Source organism: Erythrolamprus reginae, chromosome 1, assembly GCF_031021105.1.
Source record: "Erythrolamprus reginae isolate rEryReg1 chromosome 1, rEryReg1.hap1, whole genome shotgun sequence".
In the NCBI taxonomy this organism is placed as follows: Eukaryota; Metazoa; Chordata; class Lepidosauria; order Squamata; family Dipsadidae; genus Erythrolamprus; species Erythrolamprus reginae.
Window position 1 is genome coordinate 69790562 of NC_091950.1, and position 22462 is coordinate 69813023.

The 22462-nt window shown below is 40.3% G+C and overlaps 1 protein-coding gene across 6 annotated transcripts in view; it reads right to left on the minus strand.

The window, feature by feature from the left end:
• The window catches only part of MIA2 (MIA SH3 domain ER export factor 2), a 74954-nt gene that overhangs the window by 26731 nt on the left and 25761 nt on the right, over nucleotides 1–22462 (minus strand). For all 6 annotated transcript variants that reach the window (XM_070754977.1, XM_070754963.1, XM_070754952.1 and 3 more), the window contains 4 exons: nucleotides 9177–9296; nucleotides 7009–7030; nucleotides 6821–6909; nucleotides 1794–1865 (listed from right to left, as the gene is read on the minus strand). In XM_070754977.1, coding sequence (XP_070611078.1) covers nucleotides 1794–1865; nucleotides 6821–6909; nucleotides 7009–7030; nucleotides 9177–9296 — 303 coding nt within the window. The remainder of the gene's footprint in view (nucleotides 1–1793; nucleotides 1866–6820; nucleotides 6910–7008; nucleotides 7031–9176; nucleotides 9297–22462) is intronic.

The following is a 22462-nucleotide window of genomic DNA, read 5'->3' on the forward strand; positions in this document are numbered from 1 at the left end:
CAAAGCTTAATTCAAGAGTATCTAGTCCAGTGATGGCGAACCTTTTTTCCCTCAGGTGTCAAAATAGTGTGTGCGCGTGCTATCGCACATGCGTGAGTGCCCAAACCCATAATTCAATGCTTGGGGAGGGTAAAAACAGCTTCCCCTGGCCCCCCGGAAACCCTCTGGAGGCCGGAAACGGACTGTTTCCTAACTTCTGGTGGGCCCAATAGGCTCGTGTTTCGCCTTCCCCAGGCTCCAAAGGCTTCCCTGGAGGGTAAAAATGCCCTCTCCCATCCCCCCAGAGGCTCTCTGGAAGCCAAAATCGCCCTCCCTGTGTGAGTCATAAATCAGCTGGCCAGCACACACATGCACATTGGAGCTGAGCTAGGGCAACGGCTCACATGCCAGCAGATATGGCTCAGCGTGCCACCTGCGGCAACCATGCCATAGGTTTACCATCACTGATCTAGTCAAATTCTCTAAGTTGGCTCAAGAGTCATATACAAACTTTTTAAATTTATAGTCTAATTCTATTTCAGGAACCTACAGTAAATTAGACTTTTAATATTAGAGAATATTAACAATCCATTTCCTGAACATTTTACATTACGGCTTAAGCTCCCTCATTTATTATTTCGAAATGGCTCAATTTTTCCCCCCTCAGTCTTATTTGCTAGAAATACTATAACTTTCAACATTCTAGATCAGTGATGGCAAACCTTTTTTGGCCTTGGTGGCAAAAGGGTGTGCACTTGCGTGATAGTGTGCACGCATATGCCCACACCCATAATTCAAGGCACTCCTCCTGCATATGCACACACACACAACCCGCCTGCACTGTGCTCCCTGCATGTGTGCACAGGTCTCACTGAAGGTTCCGGATTTCTGGTAGGCCCGTTGGGTTATTTTTCGCTCTCCCCAGAGTTTAGGAAAGCCTCCTGAAGCCTGGGGAGAACAAAAAACAGTCAAACAGGCCAACCGGAAGTTTAGAAGTGAGCTTCCGGTTGGTTGGTTGGTTGGTTGGTTGGTTGGTTGGTTGGGCTATTTTTTGCCATCTTCAGGCTTCAGAAGGCTTTCCTGAAGCCTGGGGAGAGCGAAAATGGACAAAAAGAAGGCCGAAGATCAGCTGAAAATCACCTTCGCTGGCCTCCGCTGTGAGAAGAACGGAGAGAGAATGAGAGAGAGTGAGAGCAACAGACAGAGCAAGATAGAGAGAAAGTGAGAAAGAGAGAGAGAGAGAAAGAGGGGGGAGAGAAAGAGAGATAGCAAGAGAGAGAGAACATACGGCAATGCCTCACATGCCCTCAGATATTGGCTCCACGTGCCGCCTGTGGCATGCGTGCTATAGGTTCACCATCACTGTTCTAGATTCTACCTTTACATAAGAAAAACTCAACTTGATTATGCTGCTCAGCAAGAGGCGTTTAATAATGATCATGATATTAAGCAAATATTTGTGTTCTAAACTATCATTAACTGTACTATGCGGGATTGAAATACTACAACTAATTGGTTGTAAGCACAAACAAATACTAAGGGATCTATGAATAAATCTGCATAGTTGACTCAGCCTTCCATCCTTCCGAGGTGGGTAAAATGAGGACCCCGATTGTGGAGGCAATATGCTGGCTCTATTAATTAAAAAAAGTGCTATTGCTAACATGTTGTAAGCTGCCCTGAGTCTAAGGAGAAGGGCGGCATAAAAACTGAATGAACGAATGAGAATGAATGAATAAATAAATAAATAAATAGTTACATTTCAACCAGAAACCAGAATACCCCACAAGTAGTTCTCTTTCTTCCAATTTTACCTTAATATTTGATGCAATGGATGACTCCTGTAGAAAGCTGCCATCTTTCAGAGTATTTTCTATCTCTGCATACTAGAACAAAAACAGCATGTTAAATTTGAAACAAAGAAGGAAATAAGAGAAGCACTTTTCATTTTATTCCAATGGTTCAAAATATTTTTTTAATAAAAATTTAAAATTCACAGACTGATTCAACAGCAATCTGAGATTGCACAAATAAAAAATTATGTAGCAAAAAACTATCAGTTTGTTTGTTTGTTTGTTGGGTTTATATGCCGCCCCTCTCCAAATTTCTAATAAATTCTCAGAAAAACTGGTCTAAAATGTTTATTATTTCAAAATTAATTATTCCCAAGCTACTTATACTGTACAGTGATACCTCTACCTAAGAACGCCTCTACTTAAGAACTTTTCTAGGTAATGTTGTGGTTCCGTCTGAGGCCCCTCAGGGAACGGCTGATCTTCTGTCGGTTTCCAGCTCAGAGGGAGAGGCTGAGGAACAGGAGGTGCAGGCAGACGAGGAGGAGGAATCCCAGGCTGAAGAAGAGGGAGGACAGCCAGAGTTCCACCAGAGGGAGCTCTCCCCAGCAAGCAGCCTGGATTCCTTAGAGGAAAATGCACAAGCCATAATTGATCTGCCACAGAGAAGAGCTACTCAGAGAAGGAATCAATTGGCTAAGTACTTTCAGCATTAAAGAGGCAACAGCTGGGTTTGGGTGTGGTGCTCTTTGGAAAGGCTAAAAGGCAGACCCACCCTTCCTGGCTTGTGGAGTTTTATCTTTGAGAGTCTTGGGACCTGGCTGTGAACTTTGGCGTCTTGGAATCCTGGTTTGTGCCTTTGACTATTGAAACCTTGGGGGTGTGTGCCAGCAAGAAGCTTGCTGTATTGTCTGGACATCAGGACTCTGCTGTAACGTATTATAGCCTGTCTGTTGGGAAGAACAGGTTTTCCTCTGTGTTTATTTTTTCCAGCTATAAAATACTTTTGGCTTCTACCAGAGTGTCTGGCTGTTTTTTCCAGTTGGTGTTAAGGTCTGGGGGAACCCAGACAGAACAGGTAAGAACCGGTTTTTCAAGATTTTTTTTGCCTCTTCTTAAGAACCATTTTCTACTTAAGAACCCGAGCCCGGAAAAATTTCCCAGAATGATGGAAGGTCTTAAGCATAAAACGTATCAGGAAAGACTTAATGAACTCAATCTGTATAGTCTGGAGGACAGAAGGAAAAGGGGGGACATGATCGAAACATTTAAATATATTAAAGGGTTAAATAAGGTCCAGGAGGGAAGTGTTTTTAATAGGAAAGTGAACACAAGAACAAGGGGACACAATCTGAAGTTAGTTGGGGGAAAGATCAAAAGCAACATGAGAAAATATTATTTTACTGAAAGAGTAGTAGATCCTTGGAACAAACTTCCAGCAGACGTGGTAGATTAATCCACAGTAACTGAATTTAAACATGCCTGGGATAAACACATATCCATCCTAAGATAAAATACAGAAAATAGTATAAGGGCAGACTAGATGGACCAGGAGGTCTTTTTCTGCCGCCAGACTTCTATGTTTCTATGTTTCTATTTGTATGCCACCCCTCTCCGAAGACTCAGAGAGAGCAGCATGGAGGCCCGTCCAGTTTCCTGCCATTCCCCCTTTAATCCCGGCCATCTCTGGCTTTCCTGGGCTGCCAGAGGAGCCTTTCGGTGGCGCTTAACGAGGCTTTGGCAGTCCTGAGCGAACAAAGCATTTTAGTTTCTCTGGGTGCTTGGAGAGGGAATAAACCTCTGCCAGCGCCCAGAGAAAAGAAATGCTCCCTTCGCTCAGGGCAGCCTAGAGCTAACGTAGCATTTTCCTTTCTCTGGGTGCTTGGAGAGGGAATAAATCACTTCGCTGTGGTGACCTCCTCGCATTGCCTCCCATACATCTGGCACGAGGTTTCCTCCCGGAGCGTCTGGGCGCGGAAAGGCAAAAGGGGGGCGCTTCGCCCCGGACGGATCAACTTGGCTTTAACCAAACCGAGGAGTCACCACAGTGAAGGAAAGGAGCCAGCTACAAAGCAAGCGAGCGAGAGGAGAGGGGAGCCCTTCAGCACGGGAAGGAAGAGGAAGCATGTAGCAGCAATAGCCGCCTTTCGGTCAAAGGAGCGGGAGGTTCCCCCCTCTTGCCCACCTGGGTTTCTCTCTCTGGCACAGTGTATGGGAGGCAGCCTCGCTCCGGGTATATGGGAGGCGCATGCTCCTCCTCCCCGCCTCAGTCCCTCTTTTTTTTTTTTAATGTCTTAAAGTTTTGGATTTTTTTGATTCCCCTCCCCTCCCCTTCTTTCAGCGCGAGTCCTCCTCCTCTTCTTCCTCATCCTCCTCCCACCCAAATTCTGAGCTTTTATTTCTTTCCTAATGGGTTTGCACGCATTATTTGCTTTTACACTGATTCCTATGGGAAAAATTGCTTCTACTTACAAACGTTTCTACTTAAGAACCTGCTCACAGAACGAATTAAGTTCTTAAGTAGAGGTACCACTGTATGACATTGTACATATTCATAACTTTGTTAAATTTGTAACCCATGGTTTCCTTTCCAGAATGACATGTTAGGAAAATATTGTAGTAAGAAAACCAAATTTCAAATAAAAGATTTAACTATTTTTATATCTTCAGGAACACTGCTCCTCCCATATTATACCTTATTTTATGTGTCTTTCTGATGTATTGTGTACAGGAAAATATCTGATTTAATTAGTCAGAAATGCATCAGATTTCAGCGATTAAAATGGATATTATTATATACAAGATGCAATTAGAAATTATAGTGATAAAATCCGAGTGAAAGTCTCTCTAAAATTCTTTATATTCCTTGCCCTGTCAAATGCACGACAAAATAACAAGAGACTTAACATTTTCTATTCATTAAGACTTAGGTTCTGGAGGTCAGCAAAAAACATCTGATTAATGTTAATTAATTCATTCCTTTTGGCAGAGTAATCACTGTGCTGTGAAAGAATTAAACATTCTTACACATTATATATTTGTCTACAAGCATATTGTTCTCCATTTCAGCGTTTTTGCTACTAAAGAATATATCTACTAAACAGCATTCTTACTGCTGTCCTAGCTATCCTGCTTATGAGGTTATGTAAAAGAAAAAAAGGAGGGAAACATTAATTACTAGAAAAAGGAAAAAGAAAGGAAAAGAAAAAGAAAAAAAAATAAAGTACTTCATTTTATTATGTCAAAAGTTAATCTCTATGGATATCTAGCATCTTTGCCATAGCTTAGAAATGGTTTGCTAATACAATGGAACCAACCTAAAGTAAGCAAGTTAAATCATACTGACCTAAGAACTGACCTAAAATAAACAAGTCAAATCATACTGTTTCCCAAAAGGTTTGACAGTGAAACTATTCAGTAATGAACACAGAATAAAAATATATTAATTAAATGTAATCCCAAACCACAATAATTGGGATAAATGTGAGCACCATGAATTGAGAAGGCTGAAATTCTTGTGCTTTGTTAGAAGGGATGTTCAAATCTAGCACATCTAGATTTAGCATTAATTGAAATTACTGCACGTTTATTTAGAGAAAGTTAAGACATTTGCTAGGGATGGATGGTGTAAGTTCATCATCCTTCCCTATTTCAAGATTTCTCAAGGTTTGATTTCCTGTGTTTAAGAAATCGTCACTCCCAATACATACATATTGGAGCTTAACCATAATAACAAGGAAGAAGCCTCACTAAAATAAGATGAAATAATCCTCACTTTAAAAAAGAGTACAGTGTCCCTCGATTTTCGCGGGGGTTGTGTTCTCAGACTGCCCGCGAAAGTCGAATTTCCGCAAAGTAGAGATGCAGAAGTAAAAACACAATTTTTGGCTATGGACAGCCAAAAACTACCCCCACGCACCCTTTTCCAAGGCTGCGCAAGGAGCCGGGCTTGAAGTTGTGGGCGGGGAGCGACGAAAGTGAGGAGGCCGGCAAAGATTGTTTTGAATGTCAGCCGCCCCCGCCCCTCCCAGTGCCTCCGGCCCCCTCGCTGCTACCCCCCGCCTGTCCGATTCGCCCCTCTCACCAGCTTTCTTGGGGCACGGGTCCTCCTGCAGCAGCCCTGGCGGCTACGGCTTCTCGTCCTCCTCATTCGGCCGCTCGCCGCTCTGAGCACTTTGAGAATGCCCGCATCACCCCTTTCGCAGTCCCTTAGCTGAGAGCGCTTTCGTCCCAGCTGTCAGCGAGGGGGCTGCAGGAGAGGCGGGACAGGTGTTCTCACAGAGAGAGAGCAACAGACAGAGCGAGATAGAAAGGAGAGAGGGAGAGAGAGAGGGAGAAAGAGCGATAGAGAGAGCAAGAGGGCGGGAGAGTGGAAGGTAGAGAGAGAGAAAAATGATAGAAAAAAGGGGAGTAAAAAGAGAAATGAGAAAATGATTGAAGCAGAGAATGACAGGAAAGAGAGAGAAAGAGAGAGAGAAGTGACTCTTGGTGATGACGTATGACGTCATCGGGTGGGAAAAACCGTGGTATAGAAAAAAAAACGTGGAGTATTTTTTAATTAATATTTTTTGAAAAACCCTGGTATAGCTCTTTCGCGAAGTTTGAACCCACGAAAATCGAGGGATCACTGTATATGGGAATATATGGATACCTTGTTATCCCATTCACGGAGATAGCAACTTCTCTACTAAATTGGACATTAAAAAATTACTGCTATGACTAGAGCAGGAGACCTTACAGTGATGTTACCAAAAAGAGTGACAGATTCATTAGGGCTCTTTTTAAATTCTTCTCTGGACTTGAGGAAAAAATGGGAATAAGCAAACTATTCCAATTCTGATACTTAAATCTCTCTACCACCAAGAGGCCCAGGCCAAAAACCATCCTGTCCTGTTTTCAACTTAATCCTTATTTTAGAAAAACAAAGATATCATTTGCATCATCATACTTGACCATTTTGTTCACAAATTCTGATAGCGAAGCCCATAGATTGCCTATCCTTCCATACCTATTTGCTCACATTTGAACTGTGAGGTAATTGAAATTACCTCTTTTTTGTGAAGACTGAGTTTATCCATTAATTTACATCGCTCTTCAATTAGTTCAGCAATCTTATTGGCAAGCTGCTTCTCTCTTTCTAATTAAAAAAGGAAGAACTGAGTATTATAATCTTTGAAAAGAAAATAGCTCCAACACAATCTGCAAGGCTTAGCCCATAGGAAATAAATTAACTTACCTAAATAAAGTCTACTTTTAACCTGCAAAAAAAGAAAAGAACAAATACAGCAGTTGTCACAATATCGGATGAGATTAAAAAACAATTTTCAATTTAAGTTTTAGGATTAGGGCAATATAAGAAGAAATAAAGTAGATTTCTGGTCTTGTAGTAAGCATAACATAAACCTCAGACTAATTAGATAAGAAATCTAAAATGGGTGGAATATTATGTTTTTTTCCTAGAATGTGTTTTCTTTAATCATAAGACACTGGCTGAAATAAAACAAGATTAAAGCTACTCACATTCACCCAATTAGCTAAAAATTTTAACCTTAGTCTTAAGCACAGTCTTAAGCAAATTCCTTTAGTGAAGGAAAGTAAATTCCTTAAGTGAAGTTAGATAGACTTATCCGAGAAGAAAACATACAATTTTCCTATTTTGCTCCCAAGTAGAATAGGAGAGTGGCCATTGTCTTATCTTGGACTATGCCTGAGCAGCCTCTGATCCCAAGGTCCGACCACTCCTGATAGTATATGGAGGTAAGGAAGTGGGCTAAGAAATGCTTAGAGTACTGCTGGCAAATGATGGGGACTGAAGATTATCAAACATGGGCTTTAGCCACTATTAGAACCTACCTTGTGTGATAAAAGATGGGAAACGTGATTGTTTCTTTGTCCCTATTGCATCTGCAGATAGTTGCCAAGTTTTGTGTAACAAAGTCCTTCCCTGAAGGGAACAATACTGGGACTTGTTTGCAGGGTTGCTGTGAGAAATAAGCTGTGTACTTAGCAGATAAGGTTTCTTGCATTCACTCTATGTTGAACTTTCAGGCAGTGCAAGTAGGGGCCACAAGAATGAAGTATTGCAAGGGTATTTGAGAGGAGTTTGGTCCTGCTGCATCTGAAGAAGTGGACAGGTCTCTTGTGGCTGCTGGTTCAGCCACCTCAGATCAGCGTCCCTCCTGATTGGTTAAGACGGCCTGGGAGGGGACAGGTGATTGGGTCTGGGAATGGGTGGTGACTAATAATTCTTTGAATGAGTGAATGATTCCTTTGGCTCTTAAGGAGGCAGTGGTGTGTCTTCTCTTGAAAAGATCTAAGCTCTAGATTGATGCAACTAATCTAGGTAGCTTTTGTCTAGTGTACAATCCCCTCTTTTATATGGAGGTGGTGGTTTCCATGTTTTTTTGCCAGGCCATGAAGACTTGATTATGTGCCCGGGCCAGATGTTATATTTATTTTGTATTGTCTAATTCAGAGTTTCCCAACCTTTCTGACTTTGCAGACTGACATGGAGGGGAAAGAGAAGGGATTAATCTGCATGAGTAGTGGGCGTGCACACAGATCCTTTTGCACAAGCAGCAGGCACACATGCATTTACACACTACTGGTGCAAGTGGGAATGCGCACACATACTTAGCCGCCACTTCCATGGCCCAGTTCCAAATAGTTTGAGCGATTTCTGGCCTAATTGTCTTAATTTTTAAAATGTTATGATATTTTCATGTTGAGGTGGGCAGTTATAGAAATCAAATAAACAAATCAAAAGAAGTTGGCTTAAAATTACAAGCATTTCCCAAATGGAGGAAATTCAGAAATGTTGCAAAGTTTTCCCATAACTTATTAGTTATATTATTTTATAAAATGTATAAGCAAAAAGTAAATTTTGTGTAATGCTTTAGGTTACCATGGGATGTTTACCAAAATATTTCAATAGGACAAGGAAGGAAAGGCTGCATAATCATCATTTCACAAGACAAGAGATTTTATAAAAAGCTGGTTTAAGCAAGAAGGAGAAAGAATTTATAAACTTTATTATAATTTACATTTTGCAAGGTGCTGCTCTTATATACGGTAATTATAAATCACAAAATTAGATTTGAAAATGTCAAATTATGCTGTGTTAAATATTCCAATTAAAAGGAAGTTTAGTCAAAGAAAATAATATCTGCTAATAATTCTCAAAAGTTATTGAGTTTAATTTTTTTTTTAATATTTCCAATACATATTCTGATTGAAGACAGGATCATCCTCCTGATTCTATATAGTCTTACACTTAACTACCCCTAAATTCACCTACTGGCAAATAAGCATGAATAGGAACATGGTATTAAAAATCTGCTCTAGCTAGATGCTCAGCGGAATGATTTTACAGAATTCCAATTTAATGCCACACTGCATACTTACAGATTTATACATCCTGCATACGAACAGTAAAACAGTAAAAATGGCAACCATAACAATTTCCCAAGAAAAACCAAAGAGATCTGGACCAGGTTTCATATTTTCAGGGAGTGATGAGACAACCTTTAAAGAAGGAAAACAAAGTTAAAGCCTGACAAAACAATTGTTAACACAATTGACATATTTTGATCATATTAATTCATAATTACTGCATTTCATAAAATGTTTTCCAACTAAAATGCATAATAAACATAAAAGGGAATGGTTATATTACATTAACCAGGGCAATTGCACAAATAAATACCAAGTACTATTTATTAATTGAGTTGACAGTGTTTACTTTTCTTTATTTTCTGGAAGTGACTACAGTATTATCAGAAACACAGTATTTCAAATTTGTTGAATATATGCTGGCAAATAAATATAAATGACTTCAGAAACAATATCTCAAATAACAATCATATAGTAAAGTAAGTAAAATTTGACATGATCTAATATTTCTTTACTCCGATATAAATCTGTTAGGAGCCTAAAGATAAGCATGCAAAATATATATGGTATACAGCAACTCAGAACAACAAGTAAATAAACTAACAGATTATGCTGTTAGCCCACTTTTACCTTTTGTCACAAATGATGCTCAGAAAATGTTACAAACAAAATAAGAAATACAGCGGTACCTCTACTTAAGAACTAATTCATTCCATGACCAGGTTCTTAACTAGAAACGTTCTTAAGTAGAAGCAATTTTTCCCATAGGAATCAATATAAAAGCAAATAATGCGTGAAAACCCATTAGGAAAGAAATAAAAGCTCGGAATAGGGGTGGGAGGAGAAGGGGGAAGAAGAGGAGGAGGAGACTTGCTGCCGAAGGAAGAAGGTGAGGTGAGGGGAATAAAAAAACCCAAACTTTAAGGCTTAAAAAAAAAAGAGGGTCTCTGAGGCAGTGAGGAGGAGCATGCGCCTCCCATACACCAGAGCGAGGCTGCTTCCCATACACTGGCTGCTGCTTCTGCTAACTGCCGCCTCTTCCTTCCTATGCTGAAGGGCTCCCCTCTCCTCTCGTTCACTCACTTTGTAGCCAGCGCATTTCCTTCGCTGTGTTGACTCCTTGGCTGCCCAGAGCAAAGGGAGTGTTTCTTTTCTATGGGTGCTGGCAGAGGTTTATTCCCTCTCCAAGCGCCCAGAGAAAGGAAAATGCTTTGTTCGCTCTGGACTGCTAAAGCCTCCTTAAGTGACACTGAAAGGCTCCTCTGGCAGCCCAGAAAAACCCGAGATTGCCGGGATTAAAGGATGAATGGCAGGAAATTTTTCTGGGCTCGGGTTCTGAAGTAGAAAATGGTTCTTAAGAAGAGGCAAAAAAATCTTGAACGCCTGGCTCTTATCTAGAAAAGTTCTTAAGCAGAGGTGTTCTTCAGTAGAGGTACCACTGTATAGCTATGAAAGTTAGCATTATAAATTTGCTAAGGGCAAAACTGCTGAATAATAAAACATGCTAAAGAAAATTCTGCTAGAAGCCTGAACCCAAGGATTCTGAATCTGAATCAATAGGTGGAGTTCAGGCTCTAATCAGAATATATTACATCGGGGGTCTCATTGCTCATAGGGCTGTCAAATAACATTGTTGTACCACTGTAATCATAACTCACAATTTACTTCAGTACAGTAGCTGAAACTGGGGAAAGGCTGTTCTGGCTACAGCATCTACCTGCTGATATAGCAGGTATTATGAGATCAGAAAAACTTCCAAAGTGCGCACCTGTTCCTTCACATGGTCAGTCCATATGTAATGATAGATATAACTAATCTGGAGCCAGAAGATTTCTACACAAACAGCAAATCCATCTTGCTAAGTTTCAACTTTAGCCTTCAGTTTCTGAACACTTGGTCAGTATTTCCATCCATCTCCTGCTTGGGCCTGGGTGATGGTAAACTTGATGAGACCTTAATCAAAACTGAGATGATTGTCCCCCAACAGACTTTTTAAAAGATTTTCTTTTCTTTTTTTAAAGAAGGAGGGTGGCCTCAACTCTTTCTTCTTCCTCCACCCCAACTTGAAATGCCTCCTCAAAAGGAGTAGAAACATTTCAAAAGAGTTTCTCCATAGCAAGCACTTCAGAAAGATACAGCAATTAATGGTACTGAACTCTATTAACAAATCCAGTAGGAACAGTACCAGCACTATGTCTCCATTCAGATCCTGCCACAGGTTATCAACAAAAGTGACAGGTGTGGGTTTTCTTGTTATATATTTACATAATCAGAAAACACATGTAGAAATCCTGATTTTACAGGTACGGCAAATTAATGTCTTTATTAGTTACACAATAATTCCTGCAGTAGACTTTATGCCAAGCAAATTATAATCCCCACCTCACGTGACCTCAACACTCCAGTACGCTGAAAGACAAATCTTTATTCAATTTGGAGACTTGGAAACAGACCAACTCCCAAAAGATTGTGGTATTAGGGTGGAAAGATAGCAATAAATGGACAATCCAGAATTGGTACTGGTACATGGTGGACCACATCCACTTCGAAATTATGGAAATAAGATTAAATAACTTTGATGAAAATAAATTGGAGAAGCTGATGGCACAATGGAATAAGGTGAAAAATTATATCTTAAGTAGAATTTATGACGACAATGTGAAAAATAAATTCCAATCACTTTTTATATGTAAATGTAAACCGGAGCTAAGGAAGAAATTGAAACTTATTGTAAATAATATAACCCCCTAAACGGTGGTGGGTTTTTTATTGATGTTGGGCACGTTTTCTTTTAAGTATTTTTTGTTTGTTGTTAATTTAGTAAATAAACCAATTTAAAAAATATTTTTTAAAAAAAACAATAATTCCTGCAGTAGACTTTATGCCAAGCAAATTATAATCCCCACCTCATGTGACCTCAACACTACAGTACGCTGAAAGACAAATCTTTATTCAATTTGGAGACTTGGAAACAGACCAACTCCCAAAAGATTCTGGATGGTTTACAATTTTTAAAAAGTTAATCTGGAAGAATGTAACAGCTAAACATACCCCAGAGCAGCTAAAACTAGCAAAAGTTTGGTATCCATGCCAACCCAAGCCAAAGAGCACTGCTTTAACAATCTCCAGAATGCTATAGAAACGGAGGATGCCATTCCAAAGGGCATCTACTGCAACAGAAAAAACACAGTGCCTACATGATATTGTTTCCACTAAGGTAGTGGTTCTCAACCTGGGGATTGGGACAGCTTTGGGGGTCAAATGATGGTTTCACAGGGGTTGCCTAAGACCGTGGGAAAAGACAAATTTCCCATTGTGTTAGGAACTAAAGCTTCTATTATGGCGCCTTGGAACATATTTTTGCAATCCAATCAATCAGGTGTTTACAGTGGGGGTGTCCCTCTGACCTTCCTGCCAATCAACGTAAAGCTCTGTTGGGAGAATTTGCAGTAGACTTATGGTTGGGGGTCACAACAAGAGGAACTATATTAAGGGGTTGAGGTGTTAGAAAGGTTGAGAACCACTGCAATAAAGGGATCTGAAGCATGATCACCACTCTGCCCAATTGCTCTGGCTGGTCAGAAAATAGTATCTCAAATAACCCTGCCTTGAACTTGGACCTCCTTATCTATTCTCAACAGAGCTCAAACAACCAAGTTTCATCATCACCAACACTTGTGCAAAGGTCTGATTTATAACACCTGTTTCAGTTATAAGCCATGCCCAGCACTGCCTAACCTGATGTTCTCCAAGATACACTGGACTTCTGTTCCCATCATTAATTTTTCCAAAGCCACCAGCCTCGGTAAATTATTGGGCGTTTGATAATATATATAAATAAACAAGACAGGAGCTATTCTACAGACCTGCAAAGAGGCCAAACTTTTCTATTTTTTCTAGCAAGAACAAGGGAGGTGGTGAGTTCGATCCTAGGCAGAGGCAGGTGTAAGGGTCTCCTGCTTGGGCAGGGGGTTGGACTAGATGACCTACAAGGTCCTTTCCAACTCTGTTAATCTGTTAAGCATGCCTTTGACCTACAATTCATAACCACCAAGCTTAGTGATGATGCACAAGTTTCATCGGAATGACTGCTTCATGCAACTATTAAAAGAGCAGATTTAAGATACCGGGGGCATTTTTTTTGCTACTAGCTTTTGGAGGCTTCGTTTTGAACCTGGTCTTTTATCACAGAAACCAGGATCATCATCAGCAAAACAATGGGGAAAATATTCCTTATCCTTGCAGAGCCACCGTCTTCTATGAGGAACTGGGGCCGCGCGATGTTGAAAGCCGCAGCGCAAAGCCACGTTTATCTCTGCGTGTTGTCTTTGGTCTTAGGAACGAAGCGCCTGATAGAAGTTGCACCGAACCCCGGGGAGCCCGGCAGATTAAGCTTCGGCCAAGGACCGGTCATCCTCGTTTCCACATTGTATCACAATCGCCCCCCCCCCTCTACCGCCCCCCCACACAGACACACTCACGCTCCGAGCACTTCTCAAGGCCAACCCATAGTAGTGCTGAACGCAGTCCCTCCAACCCAGCCCGAAAGTCCCGGCGACAGCGCCCTCCGGACTGCCCCCAGCCACGGCGACATTAAAAGACGCTGCCATCTTACTGCATCAGCTGCGAATTCTACCAACGGAGCCCCGAGAGCGCCCGCCTCTTCCTGTCTTGGACGCCTAGCGGGAGGTACCACGGGCAGCGCCGGGGAGGGGAAGCGGAAGAAACCATGTCTGCTCAAAGAGGAGAAGACCAGCAGATCCAAAGCAATCCCCTACTCGTCAACAAATAATTACCCCGCAAAGAAGGAGTACGGAGGAGAGGGTGAAGTGCCACACTGAGCCAGAAGGACTTCTTACTTCTAAGAAGGACGAACTACTCTCTCTCTCTGTTTATTTATTTTTATTTATTTATTTATTTATTTTGTCCAATACACAATGAGGGTTTTAGTGGGTATACTGTATATCTATATACACATAGTAGAATACATGATGAAGGTTATAGAGGAGATACTCATAATAAAATGTATCTAAGAAATAATAGAAAAGAAGATATAGTAATAGAACATATCAATGAAAGAATAGAAGAAGAGATATAGGAATAAAAGAAAGGTGTAGGAGATATAGGAGAGCAATAGGACAATGTCTCTCTCTCTCTCTCTCTCTCTCTCTCTCTCTCTCCTCTCTCTCTCTCTCTCTCTCTCTCTAGATGATTGATAGATAGACAGACAGACAGACAGACGGATGGATGGATGAGGCCAAAATAAGGCTGAAATAGATCATAGAAACATAGAAACATAGAAGACTGACAGCAGAAAAAGACCTCATGGTTCATCTAGTCTGCCCTTATACTATTTCCTGTATTTTATCTTACAATGGATATATGTTTATCCCAGGCATGTTTAAATTCGGTTACTGTGGATTTACCAACCACGTCTGCTGGAAGTTTGTTCCAAGGATCTACTACTCTTTCAGTAAAATAATATTTTCTCATGTTGCCTTTGATCTTTCCCCCAACTAACTTCAGATTGTGTCCCCTTGTTCTTGTGTTCACTTTCCTATTAAAAACACTTCCCTCCTGAACCCTATTTAACCCTTTAACATATTTAAATGTTTCGATCATGTCCCCCCTTTTCCTTCTGTCTTCCAGACTATACAGATTGAGTTCATTAAGTCTTTCCTGATACATTTCATACTTAAGACCTTCCACCATTCTTGTAGCCCGTCTTGGGGCCCGTTCAATTTTGTCAATATCTTTTTGTAGGTGAGGTCTCCAGAACTGAACACAGTACTCCAAATATGGTCTCACCAGCGCTCTATATAAGGGGATCACAATCTCCCTCTTCCCTCTTGTTAAACCTCTAGCTATGCAGCCAAGCATCCTACTTGCCTTTCCTACCGCCCGACCACACTGCTCACCCATTTTGAGACTGTCAGAAATCACTACCCCTAAATCCTTCTCTTCTGAAGTTTTTGCTAACACAGAACTGCCAATGCAATACTCAGATTGAGGATTCCTTTTCCCCAAGTGCATTATTTTACATTTGGAAACATTAAACTGCAGTTTCCATTGCTTTGACCATTTATCTAGTAACGCTGAATCATTTACCATATTACAGACCCCTCCAGGAATATCAACCCTATTGCACACTTTAGAGTCATCGGCAAATAGGCAAACCTTCCCTACCAAACCTTCCCCTATGTCACTCACAAACATATTAAAAAGAATAGGACCCAGAACAGACCCTTGTGGCACACCGCTTGTAACCTGTCTCTGCTCAGAATACTCGCCATTAACAATAACTCTCTGATGTCTATGCTTCAGCCAGCTTGAAATCCACTGAACTATCCAGGGATTAAGTCCAATCTTCACTAATTTATCTATCAGCTCTTTATGTGGAACCGTATCAAAGGCTTTGCTGAAGTCCAGATAGGCAATATCCACGGCACCACCTTGATCCAACACCTTTGTGACATAGTCAAAGAACTCAATGAGATTAGTCTGACACGATTTGCCTTCAGTAAAGCCATGCTGATTTGGGTCCAATAAGTTATTGTTTTTTAGATGCTGATTTATCCTCTTTTTGAGTAGAGTCTCCATCATTTTAACTACAACTGATGTCAAGCTAACTGGCCTGTAGTTACCAGCTTCTTCTCTACTGCCCTTCTTGTGGATAGGCACAACACTGGCCATTCTCCAATCCTCAGGGACATCTCCTGTTAACAGGGATTGGTTAAACAAATCAGTCAGGGGGGTAGCAATGACAGATCTGAGTTCTTTAAGAACTCTGGGGTGGATGCCATCTGGACCCATTGCCTTATTTATCTTTAATCTTTCAAGTTCTTCTAAGACATCGGCTTCTAAGATCACTGGAGCTGAATCCGTACAGCTGGAAGCAATGCTATATCCCTCTATAGTATTATTTTGTAAGGTGTCTTTTGAGAAAACTGAACAGAAGTAGCTATTGAAATGGTCAGCGATCTCCTTATTCCCATCAATGCATGTATTATTCCCGGTACTAAGCTTTGTGATGCTGCAGTTTTTCTTCTTCCTATCACTAATATATCTGAAGAAGGTTTTATCCCCCTTCTTTACAGATTTTGCTATTTCTTCCTCTTTTGAGGCTTTAGCAGCATATATTATCTGTTTCGCCTCCTTCTGTCTCATTTTATACACCTCTCTATCAGCTATACTTCCAGACTCTTTATACCTCCTATAGGCAGCCTTTTTTTCATTGACTATAGCCCTTACATCATTGCTAAACCATAGCGGTTTCTTCTTCCTTTTACCTTTAGTTACTTGCTTTACATAAAGTCTTGTGGCTTTTAAGATGGCCTTTTTTAATACAGTCCACTGGGTGCTCGCTCCTGCCAATTTATTCCTCCCCTTTAATTCATTATTTAAATATTCCCCCATTGCATTAAAATTTGTTTTTCTGAAATCCAATACTTTGGTTGCAGTATAGGATTGCTCACAATCAGTTTTTACATCAAACCACAAACATAGATGGTCACTGCAACCTAAATTTTCTCCCACCTTGACCTCTGAAACCCAATTCCCATTTGTAAAAACTAAATCTAGAATATTCTCCCCTCTAGTTGGTGTCTTAACTAGCTGTGCCAGAGCTGCTCCTGTAAAGGCCTCTACTATATTCTTACTTTTGCATGTAAGGGCACTGGGGATATTCCAGTCAACATCAGGCATGTTGAAATCACCCATAACCACAATATCTCCCTTTACTGCCATTTGGGTAATTTCATCCATCATCTTGTTGTCATGTTCCTCAGATTGCCCTGGAGGCCTATAGATCACCCCAATTCTAATGACAGAACTCAGAATTGTATATTTTGTATGCAAATCCAGAGGGTCTCCAGATCTTTACATGTATTTTGAATTAGTATTGTTTTTAGACTTTCTTTAACATAAATGGCTACTCCACCTCCCCTTCTCTCTATTCTATCCTTCCTATACAGTGTATATCCTGGTATGGATATTTCCCATTCATTAGAATCCTTAAACCATGTCTCGGTTATGGCAACCAGATCCAAATTATCTCTAGATATTATGGCCATTAACTCACAGAGCTTGTTGCTCAAGCTTCGAGCATTCGTGTACATTACCCGAAGAACATTATTTTCATTATTAGTTTGCCCCTTATCATCAACAACTACATCTATTTTATTTACAGCTCCCTTTTCATAAGCTTCCAGAAACTGATTTATCCTCATTGGTCGGGGACAGAAATCCTCCACATCTGGTACATCTCTGTCCCCTTTACCTAGTTTAAATGCCTGTCCAAAAAAGTTCTGAATTCCTCACCGAGCACCTGGGTACCTCTGTATGATGGATGCAAACCATCCCTCTTAAACAACTCCCTATTAGACCACCTACTGACATCATGACTTACATAACCAAAACCTTCAGCTTTACACCACTGCCTTAACCACACATTAAACTCTCTGATACAACTTGTTTTACCCTCCTGGCCACAAACCGGTAACACCTCTGAGAAAGTCACTGAATCAGTTATTTTACCCAGCTCCACACTTAGACATTGAAAATCTCTTTTTACTACATTAACATTTCTCTGGGACAAATCGTTTGTGCCAAGATGCACCACCACATCAACTTTATTCCCTTTACTCACAGCCTTGACAATGTTTGTAATCCGCCTCCTGTCCCTGTGGGCAGTGGCTCCTGGAAGACACCTCATCACCTTCACCACATCCTTCCTCTGTCCCAAATCAACACCTCTGACAATCGAGTCACCCACAAGAACATGTGTCCTCTCTTTATTTCTACTAACTGGACTTGGTTTGGTGACACTATGCTCCTCATTTACAACAACTTCTCCTTTGAACATCCCCTCATTCTCCGCCTGAGGGGCCTTGCTAATATCTACAACATCCCTACTATTTAAATCCGCAAGAACATTATAGGAATTGGATACAGAGAGACCAAAATTGTTATGTTTTTGCTCAACTGCACGCAATCTTCCTGAACCAACAGTTGTCCAAACAGCCCTCCTCCTCGGGGGGCACTGTGGAAGTGGAGGCTGCACACATGGCTGCATTACAGCACGTGGCTGGGACAATCTTTCCACTTCTGACTGCAAGCTACAAACTAAGGACTGCAATCTAGAGATCACGCCCTCTAACCTAGATGTCCTAATGCAAAGAGGGCAGTACCCCAAGTTCCACAAGGTACTACGGAACACAACAGCCAAACAAGTGTTACACTGCACCAAGCCAATCATCTTAACAATGTATTGAAATACAGGTACTTAGCAAGAAAATGAACCCCTATCGCTACCAAACTTTGCTGATTTTGGTTGGGCCACTAGTTATCTATCCTCCTCCTCTGTGTTCTGGAAGTGCAGCTTAAAATGTTTTTTCTCACTCTGTTAAACTTCCCAGTCTAGTCCCCTCCTCCCTGAATTCAAAAACACAATCAGCCAATAGAATTTCCCCTTACAACCAGTTATATCCTCTCCCCCTTGAATTCAGAATTCAGATCTATCTTAGTTTCCCTTAATTTTCAAATTCAGCATCCTGGCTCAATCTAATACTTATACATATACATACTGTATGTACATACATACATACATGATGTGTGTGTGCGTGTGATATGACAGATAGATAGATAGATAGATAGATAGATAGATAGATAGATAGATAGATAGATGATCTCTGAAAATATCTACTGACCCCTCGCATTCTAGATAGAAACTCTTTCAACTTCTATCCTCAAAACAATGCTATAGAGCAGGGATGGCGAATATATTTGGCGAATGGGAAATATCCATACCAGGATATACACTGTATAGGAAGGATAGAATAGAGAGAAGGGGAGGTGGAGTAGCCATTTATGTTAAAGAAACTCTAAAAACAACACTAATTCAAAATACATGTCAAGATCTAGAGACCCTCTGGATTTGCATGCAAAATAAAGACGGTTCTGTCATTAGAATTGGGGTGATCTATAGGCCTCCAGGGCAATCTGAGGAATATGACAACAAGATGGTGGATGAAATTACCCAAATGGCAGTAAAGGGAGATATTGTGGTTATGGGTGATTTCAACATGCCTGATGTTGACTGGAATATCCCCAGTGCCCTTACATGCAGAAGTAAGAATATAGTAGAGGCCTTTACAGGAGCAGCTCTGGCACAGCTGGTTAAGACACCAACTAGAGGGGAGACTATTCTAGATTTAGTTTTTACGAATGGGAATTGGGTTTCAGATGTCAAGGTGGGAGAAAATTTAGGTTGCAGTGACCATCTATGTTTGTGGTTTGATGTAAAAACTCATTGTGAGCAATCCTATAATGCAACCAAAGTATTGGATTTCAGAAAAACAAATTTTAATGCAATGGGGGAATATTTAGATAATGAATTAAAGAGGAGGGATAAAATGGCAGGAGCGAGCACCCAGTGGACTGTATTTAAAAAGGCCATCTTAAAAGCCACTGGACTGTATGTAAGACAAATAACTAAAGGTAAAAGGAAGAAGAAACCGCTATGGTTTAGCAATGATGTAAGGACTATAGTCAATGAAAAAAAGGCTGCCTATAGGAGGTATAAAGAGTCTGGAAGTATAGCTGATAGGGAGGTGTATAAAATGAGACAGAAGGAGGCGAAACAGATAATATATGCTGCTAAAGCCTCAAAAGAGGAAGAAATTGCCAAATCTCTAAAGAAGGGGGATAAAACCTTCTTCAGATATATTAGTGATAAGAAGAAGAAAAACTGCGGCATCACGAAGCTTAGTACCGGGAAAAATACATGCATTAATGGGAATAAGGAGATCGCTGACCATTTCAATAGCTACTTCTGTTCAGTTTTCTCAAAAGACACCTTACAAAATAATACTATAGAGGGATATAGCATTGCCTCCAACTGTACGGATTCAGCTCCAGTGATCTTAGAAGCCGATGTCTTAGAAGAACTTGAACGATTAAAGATAAATAAGGCAATGGGTCCAGATGGCATCCACCCCAGAGTTCTTAAAGAACTCAGATCTGTCATTGCTACCCCCCTGACTGATTTGTTTAACCAATCCTTGTTAACAGGAGATGTTCCTGAGGATTGGAGAATGGCAAGTGTTGTGCCTATCCACAAGAAGGGCAGTAGAGAAGAAGCTGGTAACTACAGGCCAGTTATCTTGACATCAGTTGTCGTTAAAATGATGGAGACTCTACTGAAAAAGAGGATAAATCAGCACCTAAAAAACAATAAATTATTGGACCCAAATCAGCATGGCTTTACTGAAGGCAAATCATGTCAGACTAATCTCATTGATTTCTTTGACTATGTCACAAAGGTGTTGGATGAAGGTGGTGCCGTGGATATTGCCTACCTGGACTTCAGCAAAGCCTTTGATACGGTTCCACATAAAGAGCTGATAGATAAATTAGTGAAGATTGGACTTAATCCCTGGATAGTTCAATGGATTTGCAGCTGGCTGAAGCATAGACACCAGAGGGTTGTTGTGAATGGTGAGTATTCTGAGCAGAGTCAGGTTACAAGCGGTGTGCCACAAGGGTCTGTTCTGGGTCCTATTCTTTTTAATATGTTTGTGAGTGACATAGGGGAAGGTCTGGTAGGGAAGGTTTGCCTATTTGCCGATGACTCTAAAGTGTGCAATAGGGTTGATATTCCTGGAGGCGTCGGCAATATGGTAAATGATTTAGCTTTACTAGATAAATGGTCAAAGCAATGGAAACTGCAGTTTAATGTTTCCAAATGTAAAATAATGCACTTGGGGAAAAGGAATCCTCAATCTGACTATTGTATTGGCAGTTCTGTGTTAGCAAATACTTCAAAAGAAAAGGATTTAGGCGTAGTGATTTCTGACAGTCTCAAAATGGGTGAACAGTGCAGTCAGGCAGTAGGGAAAGCAAGTAGGATGCTTGGCTGCATAGCTAGAGGTATAACAAGCAGGAAGAGGGAGATTATGATCCCGCTATATAGAATGCTGGTGAGACCACATTTGGAATACTGTGTTCAGTTCTGGAGACCTCACCTACAAAAAGATATTGACAAAATTGAACGGGTCCAAAGACGGGCTACAAGAATGGTGGAAGGTCTTAAGTATAAAGCGTATCAGGAAAGACTTAATGAACTCAATCTGTATAGTCTGGAGGACAGAAGGAAAAGGGGGGACATGATCGAAACATTTAAATATATTAAAGGGTTAAATAAGGTCCAGGAGGGAAGTGTTTTTAATAGGAAAGTGAACACAAGAACAAGGGGACACAATCTGAGGTTAGTTGGGGGAAAGATCAAAAGCAACATGAGAAAATATTATTTTACTGAAAGAGTAGTAGATCCTTGGAACAAACTTCCAGCAGACGTGGTAGATAAATCCACAGTAACTGAATTTAAACATGCCTGGGATAAACATATATCCATCCTAAGATAAAATACAGAAAATAGTATAAGGGCAGACTAGATGGACCATGGGGTCTTTTTCTGCCGTCAGACTTCTATGTTTCTATGTTTCTATATTTATATACAGTATATACACACACACAGCTCAAAAAAATTAAGGGAACTCTTAAACAACACAATATAACTCCAATTAAATCAAACTTCTATGAAATCAAACTGTCCACTTAGGAAGCAACACTGATTGACAATCAATTTCACATGTCAGCACCTTCAACTTTGTACAAAACAAAGTATTCAGTGAGAATATTTCATTCATTCAGATCTAGGATGTGTTCTTTGAGTGTTCCCTTTTTTATTTATTTTTATTTTTCTAAGCAGTTTATGTATGTATGTGTATGTATATATGTGTATATATGTAGGTGTATATATATAAATATATATGCATATACATGCATGCATACACATACATACATACACTATATATACTGTATGTGTGTATATATAGATAGTATGTAAAATAATATTTTTTTAAAAATGTTAATTGTAACATCTTTGAAGTTTAATAAAAATATAAGAATATTTATGCTATAGCACAGTGAAAATCTTTTGACCAATTATTACAGAAAATGTAAACATGTCTTTAGATCAGATCATGTTTCTTATTTAAATCTGAAGAGTTGGAAGACATAAGCTCTTCTTATGAGGTAAGATGACATATTTAAATGCACCGTTGTCTTTAATGCTCTGCTTACACAATCACGTTGTTTTGACATAAAATCTGGAGTGAAGGAGTAAACTTTTAATAGAAAGGACCAGGGAACAAATAGTTAAAGCCAACAACAATGTGGTGGATTGTGAAACAGTATGTCCAGCAAGTAAACATTCTGGCTTTGAAATATAGGCTGAG